General features: G+C 37.3%; 1 protein-coding gene across 2 annotated transcripts in view; it reads left to right on the top strand.

The window, feature by feature from the left end:
• cep104 (centrosomal protein 104) overlaps positions 1-15,626 on the top strand; it is a 34,319-nt gene that overhangs the window by 13,130 nt on the left and 5,563 nt on the right. For both annotated transcript variants that reach the window (XR_534025.2, XM_008413098.2), the window contains exons 12-20: positions 1,109-1,282; positions 5,572-5,748; positions 10,039-10,239; positions 10,897-10,992; positions 11,122-11,197; positions 12,202-12,274; positions 12,486-12,594; positions 12,739-12,877; positions 14,495-14,556. Coding sequence is in view for 1 of the 2 variants with exons in the window: in XM_008413098.2 (XP_008411320.1) it covers positions 1,109-1,282; positions 5,572-5,748; positions 10,039-10,239; positions 10,897-10,992; positions 11,122-11,197; positions 12,202-12,274; positions 12,486-12,594; positions 12,739-12,877; positions 14,495-14,556 (1,107 nt within the window). In the remaining variant the exon portion in view is untranslated. The remainder of the gene's footprint in view (positions 1-1,108; positions 1,283-5,571; positions 5,749-10,038; positions 10,240-10,896; positions 10,993-11,121; positions 11,198-12,201; positions 12,275-12,485; positions 12,595-12,738; positions 12,878-14,494; positions 14,557-15,626) is intronic.

The raw sequence follows: 15,626 nt of genomic DNA, 5'->3' as shown, positions 1-15,626 counted from the left end.
CTAGCAACAACCTGATGACTAACTTGAGCAGCAGCTGATTCAGGTTTCGCCACCATGCCTCATAACCGCTTAAAAAGTAAAAAAAAAAAAAAACTGCTGTGGAGTGAAAGGAGAAAATGTGCACAGCAGCTTGAGAGGAAACTGGAAAAAACAGGAAGTCACATTGCCAGTTTGGCAGTATTTCAGGTATTTAAGACAGAAAACTAATCAGTAATTATTGATATCGACTGATAGGAAACACTTATGTTGTGGTATATTTTTCAGTTATTTCGTTCAGCCCTACTTTGCTTTATAAACAGCGTCATTCCTGCAAAACAGCGCCACGTAGCAGGAATAATGGCAAAAGAAGAGTTGTGTGGGGAGTGTAGTTTTTATAGGAAAGTATTGTAATACAGAAATCCTGTTTACATTTCTGGGTTGTTAAACATTCTGTAATATTTTTTTCCCAACCCCAGGCAAGTCACTGTAATGCTATTTTTTTTTTTGCAATAAATTCCATACCTTCCTGGTTTAAGCATCACATTGACGGGAAAAGGCTTTATGCACATTCATGCTGTCAACATACTTTCTGTGCCACATGCAAAACATTTCACACAAGCTGCTTTGTTAAAGCAGGAAATTTGACAAGCTTGACTTTGTATCCATTCTGTGGAAGCTGATCCCAGCTTTTCATGGTGATGTAAACGGCAGTGTAATTATAATTGCACTGATTTATTTCACACTGATCCAGAAAACGCCTCTAAAGATCTTTGAAATGTCTTTTTCTTACTCACATTGCTGTCCCTGATTCTATTTGGTTGGCCATTTCTGTATAATATTTCAGTAATTTTTTAAAATGTCTAAATCTGCTGTGTGAATCGACATTAATAAGCAGATAAATGTTGAATTTATAGTCATTATTTAAATGCTTAGTTGGCTTTTTTTCTTTTCATTTTCCTTCCTTTTAAGCTTTTATTAAATAAATAAATACCAAACACAGCTGTAAAATATTTGACTTATTTCAAGTTAATAATTCTTTAAGACATCTAGTTTTTCTGTGTTGTTACCAGGGGATTTTTAAAAATAGCTCACAAAGTTTTAAGCCTAACCTGTCTAGTTCACGCCTCAGGTTTTTCACGCCTCGCTGAAGCTGCTCCGGTTGATTCTGAGCCAGCTGATCCCAGCTCTGAGCCTCGGCCGGGTTGAGGTGACCCACTGCTTGGAGCAGACCTTACCTAATTTGCTGGCGAGGACGGGAGACTCCCCTAACCGTCTACGGGCGGCTGCCATCGCCCTCATACTGGTAATATGACACTCCAAGTGATGTGTTTGTTTGTGGGTTGGTATTTTGCATCTATTGAGCTTGTTGGTCTGACTGCTCCGTATCTGTACTTTTCAAGCCCAAGTTGTTTTCTGTTTTCATTCATACATACCAAAGTCAAATGTCATATTTGTCAATTCCAGACAAATGTGGAAATGACAAACACCAGGCATTTCCTTGTGCTTCCAGAACACAAGGAAATGCAAAGGATAACTTGTGTGACTGATGGGCAGACATTCCGCTTGCAGCTTGCTGACCATGGTCGGCTAAATCTGTTTCTCTTGGAAACAAAGGAAAACGGTGTGACCCTTATTTCAGCCAGCGTACTGGCAGTGCAGAGCAGCTTGAGAAATCTTTGTTCACGCTCATTTTCACTGAGCTCACATCAAACATATTAAAATGTAGAAATAGCAGGAGATTTCTTTCAGTTGTTTCTCATGATTTGTTGTTTAGAACCTCAACCTGCTATTGCATTCATTACACCTTTGAGGAAGGGAACTAGTAATCTAATTTTACTGGTTTTTATTCTGTAATTGCCTTCATGGTCATTTATATATTTATATGTTTTTAATTTTGTTGAAATCAGAAAATGTGTCCTTCTTTTCTTTTTGTGTTGCTAGGAAGAGGTACGCTTTGTGTGCGCGTTCTGGTTTGTTGAAGTCGTGAGTGTTTGGAATGAGTCTTTGCACTTGTTGATGTCAATTTGAAAGTCATTTTGTGACTCAAAAGAGGCCTGAAGATCTCTAGTTAGAGGAAACTCTGATCTTAATGTTGCTATGCACATGGATAAACAGAACCGGATTGCTTTCAGTGTGGCTGACAAGCTGCTTTCTAAGCCCAGTTGATGCTCCTTTTCAGTGGTCCAATATCCCAGCTCCTCCAATGGGAAAGCGAAGAAGCTGGTGGGATGTGGGCAGAACTGCTTTTAGGTATGCATGGTTGGAATCCCCAAAAACCACAATGAAAGTGTCAGGGTAGCAGTTTGAAGCTGGTTAATAGTACCAAACGGTTCCTTCAGGGCCCGCTGGGTGAAATCTCTGGAAGGAATGTAGACACCACCAGCATAGCTGTGAATTCTCGTGGCTAATGGAAGGACTGGCATTTCACAATAGCTCTATCAACAGAGAGCTGTGACTGCAGCGTGTTACAAATGCCCACCACATATGTTATTACTGGAGCTCTTGTCTCTTTTTATTTCTACACGTAACGACACTGGCCCATCAAGCCAGATTAAAGTCACTGACGATGTTGTGGAGCCAGGTTTCAGTCAAGGCAAAAACTCACAAGTAGCATATTTTGTACCGTGTGTTATTACTTTAGCATTATGACTTATTGTCGAAGAATAAATGTTGGCAATGTAAAGCAATACTGTAACTGGCTTGTGAGGTTTCGCTTGAAGCCGCACCCAGATCCCTGCCCTGTTGGAACATTTCTAAATGCTGGTATAATAGTTTCTGTCCATCCTGCTCCAATAAGCTGGACATTTCCTATGTAATTTACTGTATCCTATTTCCCTCCATAACAAACTACGACTTCTACAGTGATCAGCTCAAATTTGTCAATCCTGATAACTTTGTTCCAACAGATAAAGATATTTCCAGTCTACTAACCACAACAATCCCTTTTTAAAAATGTGCGGTGAAACTAAAAAGGAGCTTTGTTTATAATGTTAAATTCTTTGAATTAAATATTGATCCATTGTGTTTTTCTATCTAAAGACTAAAACAAAAGCAAGCAAGCAACGCCTTCTGTGAGTTCATCAGAAAGCTGGATATAGTTTTCTGTGCCAGGGGGAGACTTTAAAAGTGTTTGCAGGTTTGTGCATGGAGAGATGGCGTGTTGTGTACAGTATAGAGTGCCGTGAGAAAGTTCAGTAGTGGTGCCAACTGCCTGTTGTGCAGGATATCACAACAGGCAGTTGTGAAATTCTGGTTAATGGGTCAGGCTATCTGCTCAGGTAGAGCCAGCAGTCAGCTGCTTAACAGACTTGCCACTCATAGCTCACCAACTATATCTGTAAAAAAGGTGCAAAATTAATCATCTTTAGTTTCCACGGAATGACTCTTCATATTTTTTCAGACTGGAAAATGCTACCAAACCGCCCAGATTTTCCTTTCTTGTAGCCGAGAACATAGCATGGCGTTTGTCAGTGCCTTTTTTTCTGCTGTGACTAGCTCTCTGCTGGCGTGCCATTCCAGTGCCGTGACTTGTCCTCCTGTAGCGAGGCATGCCAATGATCTGCTCAGGAAGAGAGCTTTATGTCAATGTATGAGCCCATTCTTTTATGAGAAAGAGAAAATTTGCAGAATATGCAAAACTTAGACAAGAAAATAGACTAGCATTCACATTTTCAAGCCAAATGACAAAACATTTGCTTAGCAAAAATGTATTGCTTTCTTCAGATTTCAGTTTGTGTTCATCTAAAGAAAAAAAAAAAAAAGCTTACTGTAAGTATGATTCCTTTCTTGCCTCAATGTCTCCATCCTGTGCTTCGGCCTAATAAACAGTAAGAGGCAAATAAGGAGGTGTAGTCATGGTCTCTAAACAAGCCTGAGGTTGTTTTCTCCCCGACTCCCCACACTGACTCCTTTAACTATAATTGGTGTCAACTGGGACTGTGAGTTCATCAGAAAGCTGGATATAGTTTTCTGTGCCAGGGTGAGACTTAAAAGTGTTTGCAGGTTTGTGCATGGAGAGATGGCGTGTTGTGTACAGTATAGAGTGCCGTGAGAAAGTATTTGCAGATTTATCCCGTTTTAGATTCATTTCGCACTGAAATGTTTCAGGTCCTCAAACAAATAACCTGAGTTAAGAGAAAAGGCTAGCCAAGCCAATATGGCCCCATGCAAAATAGTGATTATCCCACTCGTTACATAAGGATTTGTAATTGTGATTAAGTGCATTTTGTGGAAAGCAGAGTTCAATTTTGTCAGTTGCACACAAGTCTGATTACTGTGACGCCACTAGAATCAAGAAATTACTTAAACATTTTCTGATGACCCTCTAAACTTTGGCCAATTATTCTGAGGACTGGTGAGAAAATAAATCTTGTTAAAAGTTTAATTACATTTCTAATAATACTAATGCAGCAATTCAGAAAAGGAACATTTTACAGGCAGTAGTAATGTGATAGGCTGAGGCCGCTTTGTTTTTTGACTTGTTTTAATTGGTGATCAATAAATTCTGCTCCAGAAGATGAATGTCCATCCATTGGTTTGTGATCAAAAGTCCAAGCTCACATGGGTTATTTAGAAGGGAAGCAATTTAATGTACACTACCTCTAAAAGGCCAAAAAGAACAGAAAATCCTTGTTTTGGAGGGGCCTAGTTAAAGTTAGGACCTAAATTCTATTGAAATGCTATGACTTGATGTTAGACTAGCTTTACAGTGTGGTTGACTTAAAAGCGTTCATTGAAGAATAGTGGGTTGAAACTCCTCAGCAATATTAAAGATTTGTAGCCAGTCATCCCAAGTTTTTGATGGCAGATGTTCCTGTCAGGAATGATAAATCTCATTATTTGGTGTAATGAGCAATTTTTCACATAGAAACAGCTATGTGAAAAACGACAGCCTGAAAAAAAGGCACTTAAAGATGACTTAATAAATAGTTATCTTTATTAAGAGATTATCGTTTTCTCTTAATAAATGGGGGTAAAAAAATGAAAACAGCTTTTTTTTTTGTATTAAGTTAGGTTAATGTTTGTCTGGTAATAACGTTTGTTTGATTATTTGAAATACTGAGGTGTGACAAAAGTACAGACTAAATCTCTAAGGGAACAAATATATTTTTTATGGCACTGAATATTCTTGCCCCATGGGAGCTGTGGCGGTGAACTCATTCAAGGGTGTGAGCGTACGAGAGGGAGTGTTTCCTTTAGCTCAGCAGCTCATAGACATTACCAAGCCTGACTGCATTCTAGGTTGGTCTCTAATGTCTCATTAATAAAACTTTGATTATTTATTTGCTTGACAAATACAAAATTCACTGTTTTTGTCTTACATTTCAAATGCATGTAGGTCTTACTTTAGTCCTCGACAATGAGAGGGGGTTTTATCAGAGCCTTCTTCTGCACATTACACTTGTATTATCTGCCATGACTTGTCGACTTATAGGATGCTTGTGTTGAAAGAGAAATTGCTATGTGGCAACAAGCAAGTACTTACCAGGAGCTCGCAGGATACATTTTACCTAATAAAAATCTGTAGGTCTAGAAAGGCATCAACTAACCTCGACAGTGTAAATCTCATTCTTCCTCTTGTCCTTTGTTTAGGAGATTGCTGTTTTGAAGGATGTCAGAGCCCTACAGCTCATCCCCAGTGAATTAGTGAAGCCTTTCAAATCCAACTTCCCCCCTCGTCTGGCTCAGAGTCGGGCTGAACTGCTCCAGAAACTTCTTGTGGATCTGGGCATAGACAACTCTGGCTTCACCCTGGAAAATGTCGTCATGGTAAAGAACCAAGATAGTAATAATAATAATAATAATAATAATAATAGAAGTTTGTCTTACGTTGGGTTTTGAGTTTTTTGTTTTTATGTAATCTTGAATTATTTGAAGTGTCTAAAGTTCACACTAATCCAGTTTTCACAAGTCAAAAGACTCGCATCACATTCAGATTTTAAAAAATCTCAATTAGAAATGACTTTTTCCCCCATAAGTACAGTCTGTTTTGCTTCCATAACAAACATCAGTTGCATGATAGTCTGTGATGATGGCTTCACAGATGGAAAGAAACTTTCTTCCCTTGTTTTGGAACAAATGCTGACCGTCATTCATACATTTATTTTAAGGACACAGTAAAGCATCGCTCTTACAGCATCTAGTCAGTTCTTGTGTTTGCTTAGCATAGGTTCTTTTCAGACCTCTTGCTCTGTGAAGCTGGTTCTTAATTTGTCATCAATCCATTGCAGATCCCAAGGAAAACACAACTTTGGGTTCTTGGAGACCAACAACTAATCAAAAAAATGTGACCATTATGTTTAAATCTCCTGAGGTAGTTTCAATTTTAATCTCCATAGTCTAAAAAAAACCCAACAACAAAGCAATAATAAATTTCAACATTACTGTCAGAAAAACTTGTCCTTTTTTTAACTCCAGCTGTATCTTTGAATATCACTGATTGCATAGCAAATGTAGGACAAAGCACCATACTATATTGCTGCTCTAAGCTACACTTCCAGCTGAAATAATATCACCCATTTGTAACTTCATAAACATTATTGTGTCATTTACACTCACCTGCTTGCATTTATAAATCCCTTTTGAAACGGTGCATGCAACTCCTGTTTGCAGAAGGTTTTTAAATACTTATGTTTCAAGCACAATTACACACACCAGCTGTTGCTTAACAACATTTATAGATGACAAGCTGTCATATCATACAGCAATTTAAGTTTAGGCCAATATATGTCATTTTGTAAAAATGTCAACCATCAAAAAGGCTGCAAAATGAAGTCTGGAGGGAACCACTTTTCAGACTTTAGTCAACTGTGAGCAACGCAATCAGCTAAAGGTCTTTGAGAAAGTAGCTTCAAGATTAACAACCAAACAGGGAATCACAAGGCAAGTGTTTATAATCTGAATTGTCTCCAGACTTTGATACTTTATCTCTGAAAACCCAAAAATGTTCCTCTTCTTCTGGTCTAATCTAATCCAGTTTACCATTTGAAAACAATTTTTGCAGTTTTTACAACGTACATTCAACTATGAATTTTATAAGACATTTCTATTTTTTTCCCCTAAAACCTTGCTGGCAGAGCGACTTTTTGTGACTTTTTATTTCACCCAGACTTCCAGTATACTCCACTCAGCTGAGCCTATGTTGGCACAAGTGACACTCTTTACTTCATTGGTTTCCAGTAATGATAAAAAATTTTTTTTTACATAGTTGTTTTAACTCCAGCCCTTTCAGGACAGTCTAAAAAGCTGCCCAGTCCTCTTTGGTCCACCAAAGAATAATCCTGTTTGATCCTCCTCTTGACTCTGCTTCACATTTGTGAGGGAGAGCAAATTGTTAGTTTTGTCATCTCAGTTTCAAGTCTGGACAGGCTTGGAACCAAATGCCTTTTTAGAGGAGGGGGAGGATGTTTGCTTCGAAAACATTCTCTACCTAGATTGAGCTGTGCTATACTCACAGCTTGTCTTCTCCTCTAACACGATTTAGGATTAGAAATAAGATTTACTTTAAAATTAACCTCTTGAGTTGACATTAAGATTTTCATTTTGATATTTAGAGATATGACAGGAGAAATGAAGTTTGTTTGTGTTGATTCTTACTGCTTTACAGCAACTAATGGTGTCAACTTTAAGCATTTCAGTTGGCATCAGCCTTAATAATTTAAGGAATAAAAAACCCCTAAAAGGTTATTGAAGTATTTTAAAATATAGACATTTTGTTACTGATTCCAGACTAATGGAAAAGATAAGTATATCTCTTTATAAAGCAAAGAGAAGTATATCTTTTTAGAATAAGATTTTTTAAAGTCTAAACTTTACAACTCAATCCCGATGAACTGCATACAAAGCACAGTTGACCATTGTTCTGTTTAGTCTCTGAAAAGAAACGCGTTATCTGTGTAAAATATGCTCAATGTACACATAGTCATAGTCACATAGTCATATGTGTACAACATTTTTCTAACAACTCTCTCAGCTTGTGTGACGGGCACTCTGTGCTACTCTACAGTGGTCTCAGAGATGGTTCAAACATTTTTTCTTTTTCTCGTTCTGTTACCGTGGCGATTTGCTCTAAGGCAGGGGGCCAGAGTCAAGAAAAGGGAATTTCCTGCAATTAAAAATGAGAACTGGTCTGTGGAGACGGCAGAATAATGGTATGTTGTCCCTGAACCCTTTGAGCAAAGGATGGTTGGCCTTTTGACTCTGTTATCTCAGAGAAGAGAATCACGGCACTGAGGTAATACAGCCAGTGGGAACATGACCATTTGGACAGTAGCTTACTACTGAATGAGTGGTTTTTTGTTTTTTGTTTTTTTTAGCGTCCTGATATTTTAGCAACGTAATCAACTCTGCCTTTGTTACTGAATAAATAACTGGTAATGGCAACTTGAATATGTATGAACCAATTTTAAGTTTTTTTGTGATCCAAGTTGGGATTCACCTGTGCACTGATTTTTAAAAAAAATTATTATTATTATTGAATTAGCTCTGTATTGAATTGTACTTGCAGAATTAAAGTGGTGTGTTGGTCAAATTGCTCACTATTTGAGAGCTAAAACTAATGATTGGGACGACAACAACACAGCAGTTATCTTGGTTATGAAAAAAACAAATCCTGTCCCGTTGCTATATTCCTGACCCAGTGAATGTTTCCATCGGCCTCACAGTCGTCCTGCACGTTCAGAAATATTGCCTCCGAGCATATAACACAAGCACTGGACAAACAGGCGTAGAGTGCCATAATTGTGAGTCGTAGAAAGCGTATTTGAATAAGATTTTTCAATCAATCAAACATAGTTCACCTGTCGAGATTTCAGAGCCACAAAACAAAGCATCCCAAAGTCAACATCCAAGAAGTGAAAAACACTCTCTAAAGCCTCCTTCTCGGCTCCAAATGTAGCTCTGTTGAGGGTTATTTTTAATCCATATGGTTCAACTTTACATTAAAAGTTTATTTTGAGAATGAAACGGTAAAGCTTCTCAGCTAAACAACCCACTTGATTAAACTAACATCTCTATTGTCTAGCCTCTGTTTTTGGTGAACTCCACTCCACTTGGAGTGAGTGGGACCTGCCCTAAACTTATCATTAGAATTTTCACCTGCTTAAAATTTTATCATTGATATATTGGCAATTGGTTCTTCAATAGTTTCCTGTTACCTTAAAATCGGAAAGGATTCCAGTCCTTTCTTGTAGGCAATGAACTAGCGGGAAAATCTGAGGATATGTTGGCCTCGAGAAAAACAAAATTACTATATTTTATATTTTCTATGGACACAAGAAGTTTAAATTATGAGTTTATTTGTATAGCAAATGTTACAAAAAAACTTTTGCAAACCAATGTCTGTTTAGTGAAATCTCTGCAAACCATTTTCCTACAACGTTTAGGATCTGCAGCACAAGGTTGAATTTTGAAGGAAGGTAGCTTTTGTAACTTCTGAAGAGATGAGTCTATGTTTGTTTTTTGTTTTTTTCTGTATTGGCTTGACTAAGGAGGTTGGAAGGACACCGGAATTACATGAGCTGGGCTTTTTGTGGCCATTCAAAGCACTTCAGGCTTGTGATGTTACAGGAGTAAAAACAGACCAGATGTGAGAGCATCTGGCATCTGGTCTGGTCTGAGAGTCCCTGGAATGTTGCAGAGAAAACAGCGTGATGCTCCATCTCAAGGCTCCCACCTTGTGTGGTATTCCACAGGAAACAACAGGGGCAATTTTAGGATGTCAAAGAACACCCTGGGGTGGTTTTGGTTTGAAGCTATAAAACTGTCAAACTAGGCAGTACTGGCATGTTTAATCATGTCTTTAAAATATGTGATAAGATCTCCAGAGGCAGCCGATGAATTTGCATTTTTTGAAACTAAAAGGAGGAAAAACATGGACATAATTTATGGATATTTAGTTTTAGAAAACAACAACGACAACAAAAATGTCTTATTTACTTGTGTTCTGCTCCCCAGTGTCACATCTCCACATTTCAGTTCCTTTTTTTTTTGGGACTAAAACTACAAAATGTATCTATTCATTCCACTCATGTTGACCCAATTTCTCTTGTTATTTGTCAGTTTTGTACAGCTGCTTTGGAGCACAGTGCAAAAGGGGTTCGAGAGCTGGCAGTAAGCATCATCTTATCCCTGTATGAGCAGCACAGAGGAGCTGTTCTCAGCTACCTTCCGCCTAACGATGCTTCCGCACAGAAGAACTTTCTCTACAAAACCCTGTTTGATGGATTCGGGAAGATTGATGGAAAAATTGCGGCACCTCAGGCAAATGTTTTTTTTTTTTATTAACATTTTGATTCATTCTTCAGTGTCTTTACTCTGGTCAACATATTTGCATCAAATTGACAGACACAGGCAGTATTCATCGTTGTAAACGGATAGTAGGCCAATAGAGCAGCTGGTAGATGGGCAGTGAAACTCTTAGACATGCTAGATGGGAGCGTTCTTATAACCTGAACTTGCAGGACGGGTTTTTAGATGAGACTTCATCAAAAAGGCAGGTGAGAATTTCACGGAAGGTAAAAATAATCTGACAGAACTCGCAGTCTTTCTCCCTTTTTTGGTTAACAAATCAGCAAAAGATAGACGCATGCCAGTTTATCATGCATTAGAATGTTCTTTGGAAGCTTTTATAACGTCACTATAATTTTTAGCAGGAACCATAACCCTGGCTTTATCTTATCTACACTAATGTGCATTTGTAGTGCAAACTGTAAACTGCAAACAGTGATGGAACAAGAATGCATTCTTTTAAGAACCTTAGCAGTCTAATTTCTTCCGTTTTGCATAGTGACACTGCTTTTGAGTTTAGTTTCAAGAATCTTTTAAAAGAGCATCGTAAACAAAGGCTCAGCAGAACGCAAGATTTGACGTGGGCATCATTAGCTCAAATAGGCCAACGATGTGCTGGTTTTCTCTCAGGCTTTGAAAAAAGATGTCAGACAGCAGCCTGGACAAAAGGAGAAGAAAGAAATTCACTTCCTTCAAAAGCAGCTGGCCGCCTTGAAAGACATCACAGTAGGTGGAGATGTCATCAGTCTGCAGTTACATCAGCTCTTCCAACATTTGATCATTTCTGTTTATGACTTCAGTCACTTTGACTGTGGCCACATGCTCTGATGTGCTTTTGTTTCCTCTGATGTGTAGGAAAGGGAGAGCGAAAGCACCACAGACCAAACATCCAATCAAGAGCAAGACAAACTTGACAAACAGTCCCCAAAAGGTGCCAAAGCAAATGTCTGGATACTGTTTATTTAAAACAACAGAAAAGAATATCATATTCGTCTTATGCTATTGCTATGGAATATTATTAGTGGGGTATAAACATTAAAGAAGTGCAAAAACATAGACCTTTTAACAGATGTCCATAATTAATGGATGTTTTGTAAGTAGCCATTGTGCATTTTAATGAGCAAACAAAAAGTGAAGCCTGCACATTAATCATTCATATTATAACTTGGCCTCTCAACTTAACTTGCAGATTTATATAAACATAATGTACTGTAAATAATGTTCAACCATTACTTTTCTGTGTCTGGTATTTTAGCATGTATAGCTTGATTTTCAGATTGCCACCAAGTTTTTTGATATCTATTAACAAGCTCCACAGAGTGAGAATTTTAACCAGACACAAGTACACAAGTGCTAGTCAAATGTCACCGCAATGACCTGGTAGGATTACTTTAATCTCATGCTTTGCTGCGCTATGGAAATCTGTCAGATTTACACACCTTAGCATGTTAATGTTTGAAGTAAATAACACAGAGGAGCGATAAAATGTGTAATAATTTTGACAGTTTTGAAAAGTTCAATTATTTCAGTAACTTAATTCAAACAGTGAGATATGTTATATACAGACTGATGTTTTCAAGCCTTCATTTCTATCATTTATGATGAATTTCCTCTTACAACTAATGAAAACATGGCATTTAAAGTTAGCATATTATATCAGCAATAGAAAAAACATTAATAGAGAAATGCGGACGTGATGAGAGTATGCTTAATATCCGTTTAAACATTGTTTTACAATTATGTTATATTTACAAATATAACATAATATATAACATTTACAAATATATATAATATATTTATTTATTTTTACTATTTTAGTTAAAGAACACTTTATTTTTACTATTTTAGTTAAAGAACACTTTATTCTAAAAAATAAAACTTGAATCATTGCAGATGTAACACACAGCTTTTTTTTTTGCATGGATTAATTTACAGGTGTCACAAAAGGGCCCCAGAACCAGACAGCTGACTGTGTAGACGTACAGGAATCCATCGAGTATCTGGATAAGTAAGTAATGTAAAACCCAGTGCAGGCCTGTAAAAAGCTAATTAGTTAAAACTAATAAAAAAAGAAATGTTGGCGAGAGATAACGTTTGAAATCCACCGATTACCTAAAGCTCAGTTCCTTTTGCTGTTGATTTGTTTTATGTAAATTCTCATCTTTATGTCACTGATGTTGCACTACAACATGGTCTGACAGGATCTCTATCTGTTCTAGCATGTGCATTTTCTGTGGCAAAAAAGATGAATCTTTTACAGAAGATGGATTGGACCTTCACTACTGGAAACAGTGTCTGATGCTGCAGCGCTGCGATGAGTGCAGACAGGTACATTCATGCATTGGTATTGTCCAACGCCCCATAGTTTTGGGGGCTTGTTTTCTCTAACCTTCCTCAAACTAAGCCGCCACACAATCTGTTTTAGGACCTCTGCAATGGGCCATTGTGTACGTGTGTGTGTTTCGTTCACAGGTAGTTGAGATAGCCAGTCTCACAGAACACCTGCTGCGGGAATGTGAAAACAGGTCCAAGTTCAGCCAGTGTCCACGCTGCTCAGAGGCCGTGCCCACTGACGACCTCACTGGTCACGTTCAGGGCTCAAACTGTAACCGTAAGTTGTTTTCAGTATTTCACCTGGATGGAAAGTCTAAATAATTCATCACTAATAATGATGTTTTTGGGATTGTAAATTATTATTATTATTATTATTGTAATAGGTTGTTTATTCTGTCTTTTTTTAATTTTTTTTAATTTTTTTACTTTTGTTAAAATATATAGGTAAAATGACTTTAGGAGAGATCGAGGCATTCATCAAAGACCTCCCAAAAATTAAGGATGGGGTTATTAATGTTTAATCCATCACAATCTCTGTGACTTTTAGAATGTTAAACATTTATCACAAGTGCAATAATACACTTGTAACAAATGTTGTATAATTGATAATGTTCTATAATGTTAATATCGCTCACACAGATACTGTGATGACCATGTATTCACTGTAGCTCTGTTCTGGTAGCTGTTCTGTAAAAAACATATCAGACGTCATCCCTGAAATCTGCTTGATCTGTGCTACGAATTTGGATTTCCCCGTCTTAAATTCTTTAATAAACGCTGATGCAACCATAGCCTTAACTTTCCACCATTTTCCCTTTCACACATCGACACTTCTTAATCTTTGTTTATTTTTCTTAATGCTGATCTCACTTGGCATTGCACAAATCCCTTAATCTGGTTTGTCAGCAACTTGGTTTGCTATCATCGCTTTGTTACACCAGTTCCCAGAGCATGAAGGTCACTCTTCACTTCCTTTCCAAATCTTTTTGATGTTAACTTCAGGCCAGTCTGACCATATTGTGTACCGATGGTGTAAAAGAGATTTCCAACGCTCGCTGATGGCAAGTAGCTCCACATATCGATGGCTCTTTCAGACACGCCACTCTGCTTGTAATGTCTTGGCTGTAGCGAAGATCCTTGAGACGACATGTTTGTGATGGATGCTACAAAACTGCAACAACAACCACAAGGTTGCAATAACATCACAATTCACTTTCCTGATATCATACATCCCTACCCTAATGGTTTTTATTTACTCCAGTCAGAGGTAAAGTAGCTCCGTTTGTGGAGAATGGAGAGGTGTTACCAACTTTATTTAAACAAAATTACCTTTTCTTATGCAGTTTCTGTTTATACAGTAACTATTTTACAAAAGATCTACTTTCTAGTGATGATTGACTCAACATTCAATGAAGTCATTTTATGCGCTTTTTAAATTTGTCCTGAGGATAATTCTGTATTAGCAGCTACAACTTTGCAGAGTAGTTCTTCTAGTTATTGTCAGGCAAAATTATGTTTCAAAACATAATTTTGAAACATAATTTTCAAAATTATGTTTTGAAAATACATAATTTTTACATTTGTTGCAGTATGTAACTGCAACAAATGTAACTGTTGCAGTTACATTTGTTGCAGTATGTAACTGCAACAAATTGCAGTTACATACTGTCAACTGCAATTTGTTGCATGAATAATTAATGATGCTTGTTTGCTTTTAAGATGAAGTTTGTCTGCTTTCTTTTTTCACCACAAACTGATTAAATTTGTGTTCAGAGTTAGGTTCGACTGTATTCCCAGGCTTAACAAAACGTCATTCAGTGGGTATTTTCCTTTTAAATTGTGTGGCGTTAGACTTAAACATATTATGTTTTTTTTGTTCTCGCAATTGTTTCAGGTACAGTCTCCGCCTCCAACCACTGTCCTTTGTGTCACAACAACTTTCCACCTGGAGAGGAGGTGAGATTTTTTTTTTTAAGCACTTTAGTTATTCACCAGTGAACAACAATGGCTTGAGCGTTAATAAAATGGAATGGTTTTGTCAAATGGTAAGATGTTTTTTGTTTCTTTCTTCGCATCAAAAAAGGGTGAGAAAAACTAGATGCACTACTTGGCATATAATAGTAGACTTTAGGCAGCAACAGATGTTCAGGGTAAACTCTGCTATTATCACACCCTTTGTTACTACAGGTGTTTGTAATTCTCTCCTGGTAAAGAAAATACCATCACACACTTTACATTTCCATTGCTTCTAAGAATCAACTTATGACGTTTGGTCACTTCTTTATGATTCTTTTGTAAAGTGAAATAGGTTTGACTGTGTGTCATCTGGCCAATTAGATACAATTATTAAAACTTATGCCTTATTGTGCTTAAGGCTGCAGTTTTTAGAGACACTCACCAACACTAATGGCAGCAAGGTGAAATGTCGCAGAAAAATGTCAGATTTTGGACTTTCTTGAATCCAGTTTTGAAGTGCTTGTATAAATCTCCACAGTTTGTCGGGTTGTTACTGTTTACACTTTTATGTTTTATAGGCTGTGGTGTATTGAGTTAAAAAAAAAGGCCCTTTGGTCCACACAGTAGTAGAAGTGATGTTTTGCTTTTGCACCCTTGGAGAGAGAGGGGACACATTTCAGTGGAAAGGTGGAATATGTTTGGGCCTTCATTTTTAATCGTTGTAATCATTATGCTTCACTGCTTCTGGCATTTTATGGTAAGTTTGAATTACAAGATGGACTTCTGAAGTTGCATATGCAACAACGTAACCAGGTTAGGACTAACCTGCAGTGCATCAATGTAAAATGTAGAGTATTTCTAAGATGCTGAATAAAGTTGGATTAAATTTGTCATGGACAAATTTAAGATTAGCTATTTTGTTTTTTTTGCTTATTGGGTAATGCTTCTAGTAAAAAAAATACAAAAAGGTAAAATAGAGAGAAAAAAGTAGAGCGAAAATTTCTTTTGATAGCTCACCTCACACAACCTAAAAAGGGGTGCAGAACTTCACAGATTCTCTTTGCCTCGTC

Source organism: Poecilia reticulata, linkage group LG7 (genome assembly GCF_000633615.1).
Source record: "Poecilia reticulata strain Guanapo linkage group LG7, Guppy_female_1.0+MT, whole genome shotgun sequence".
Lineage (NCBI taxonomy): Eukaryota > Metazoa > Chordata > Actinopteri > Cyprinodontiformes > Poeciliidae > Poecilia > Poecilia reticulata.
This window is presented reverse-complemented; position numbering and strand designations above follow the sequence as displayed.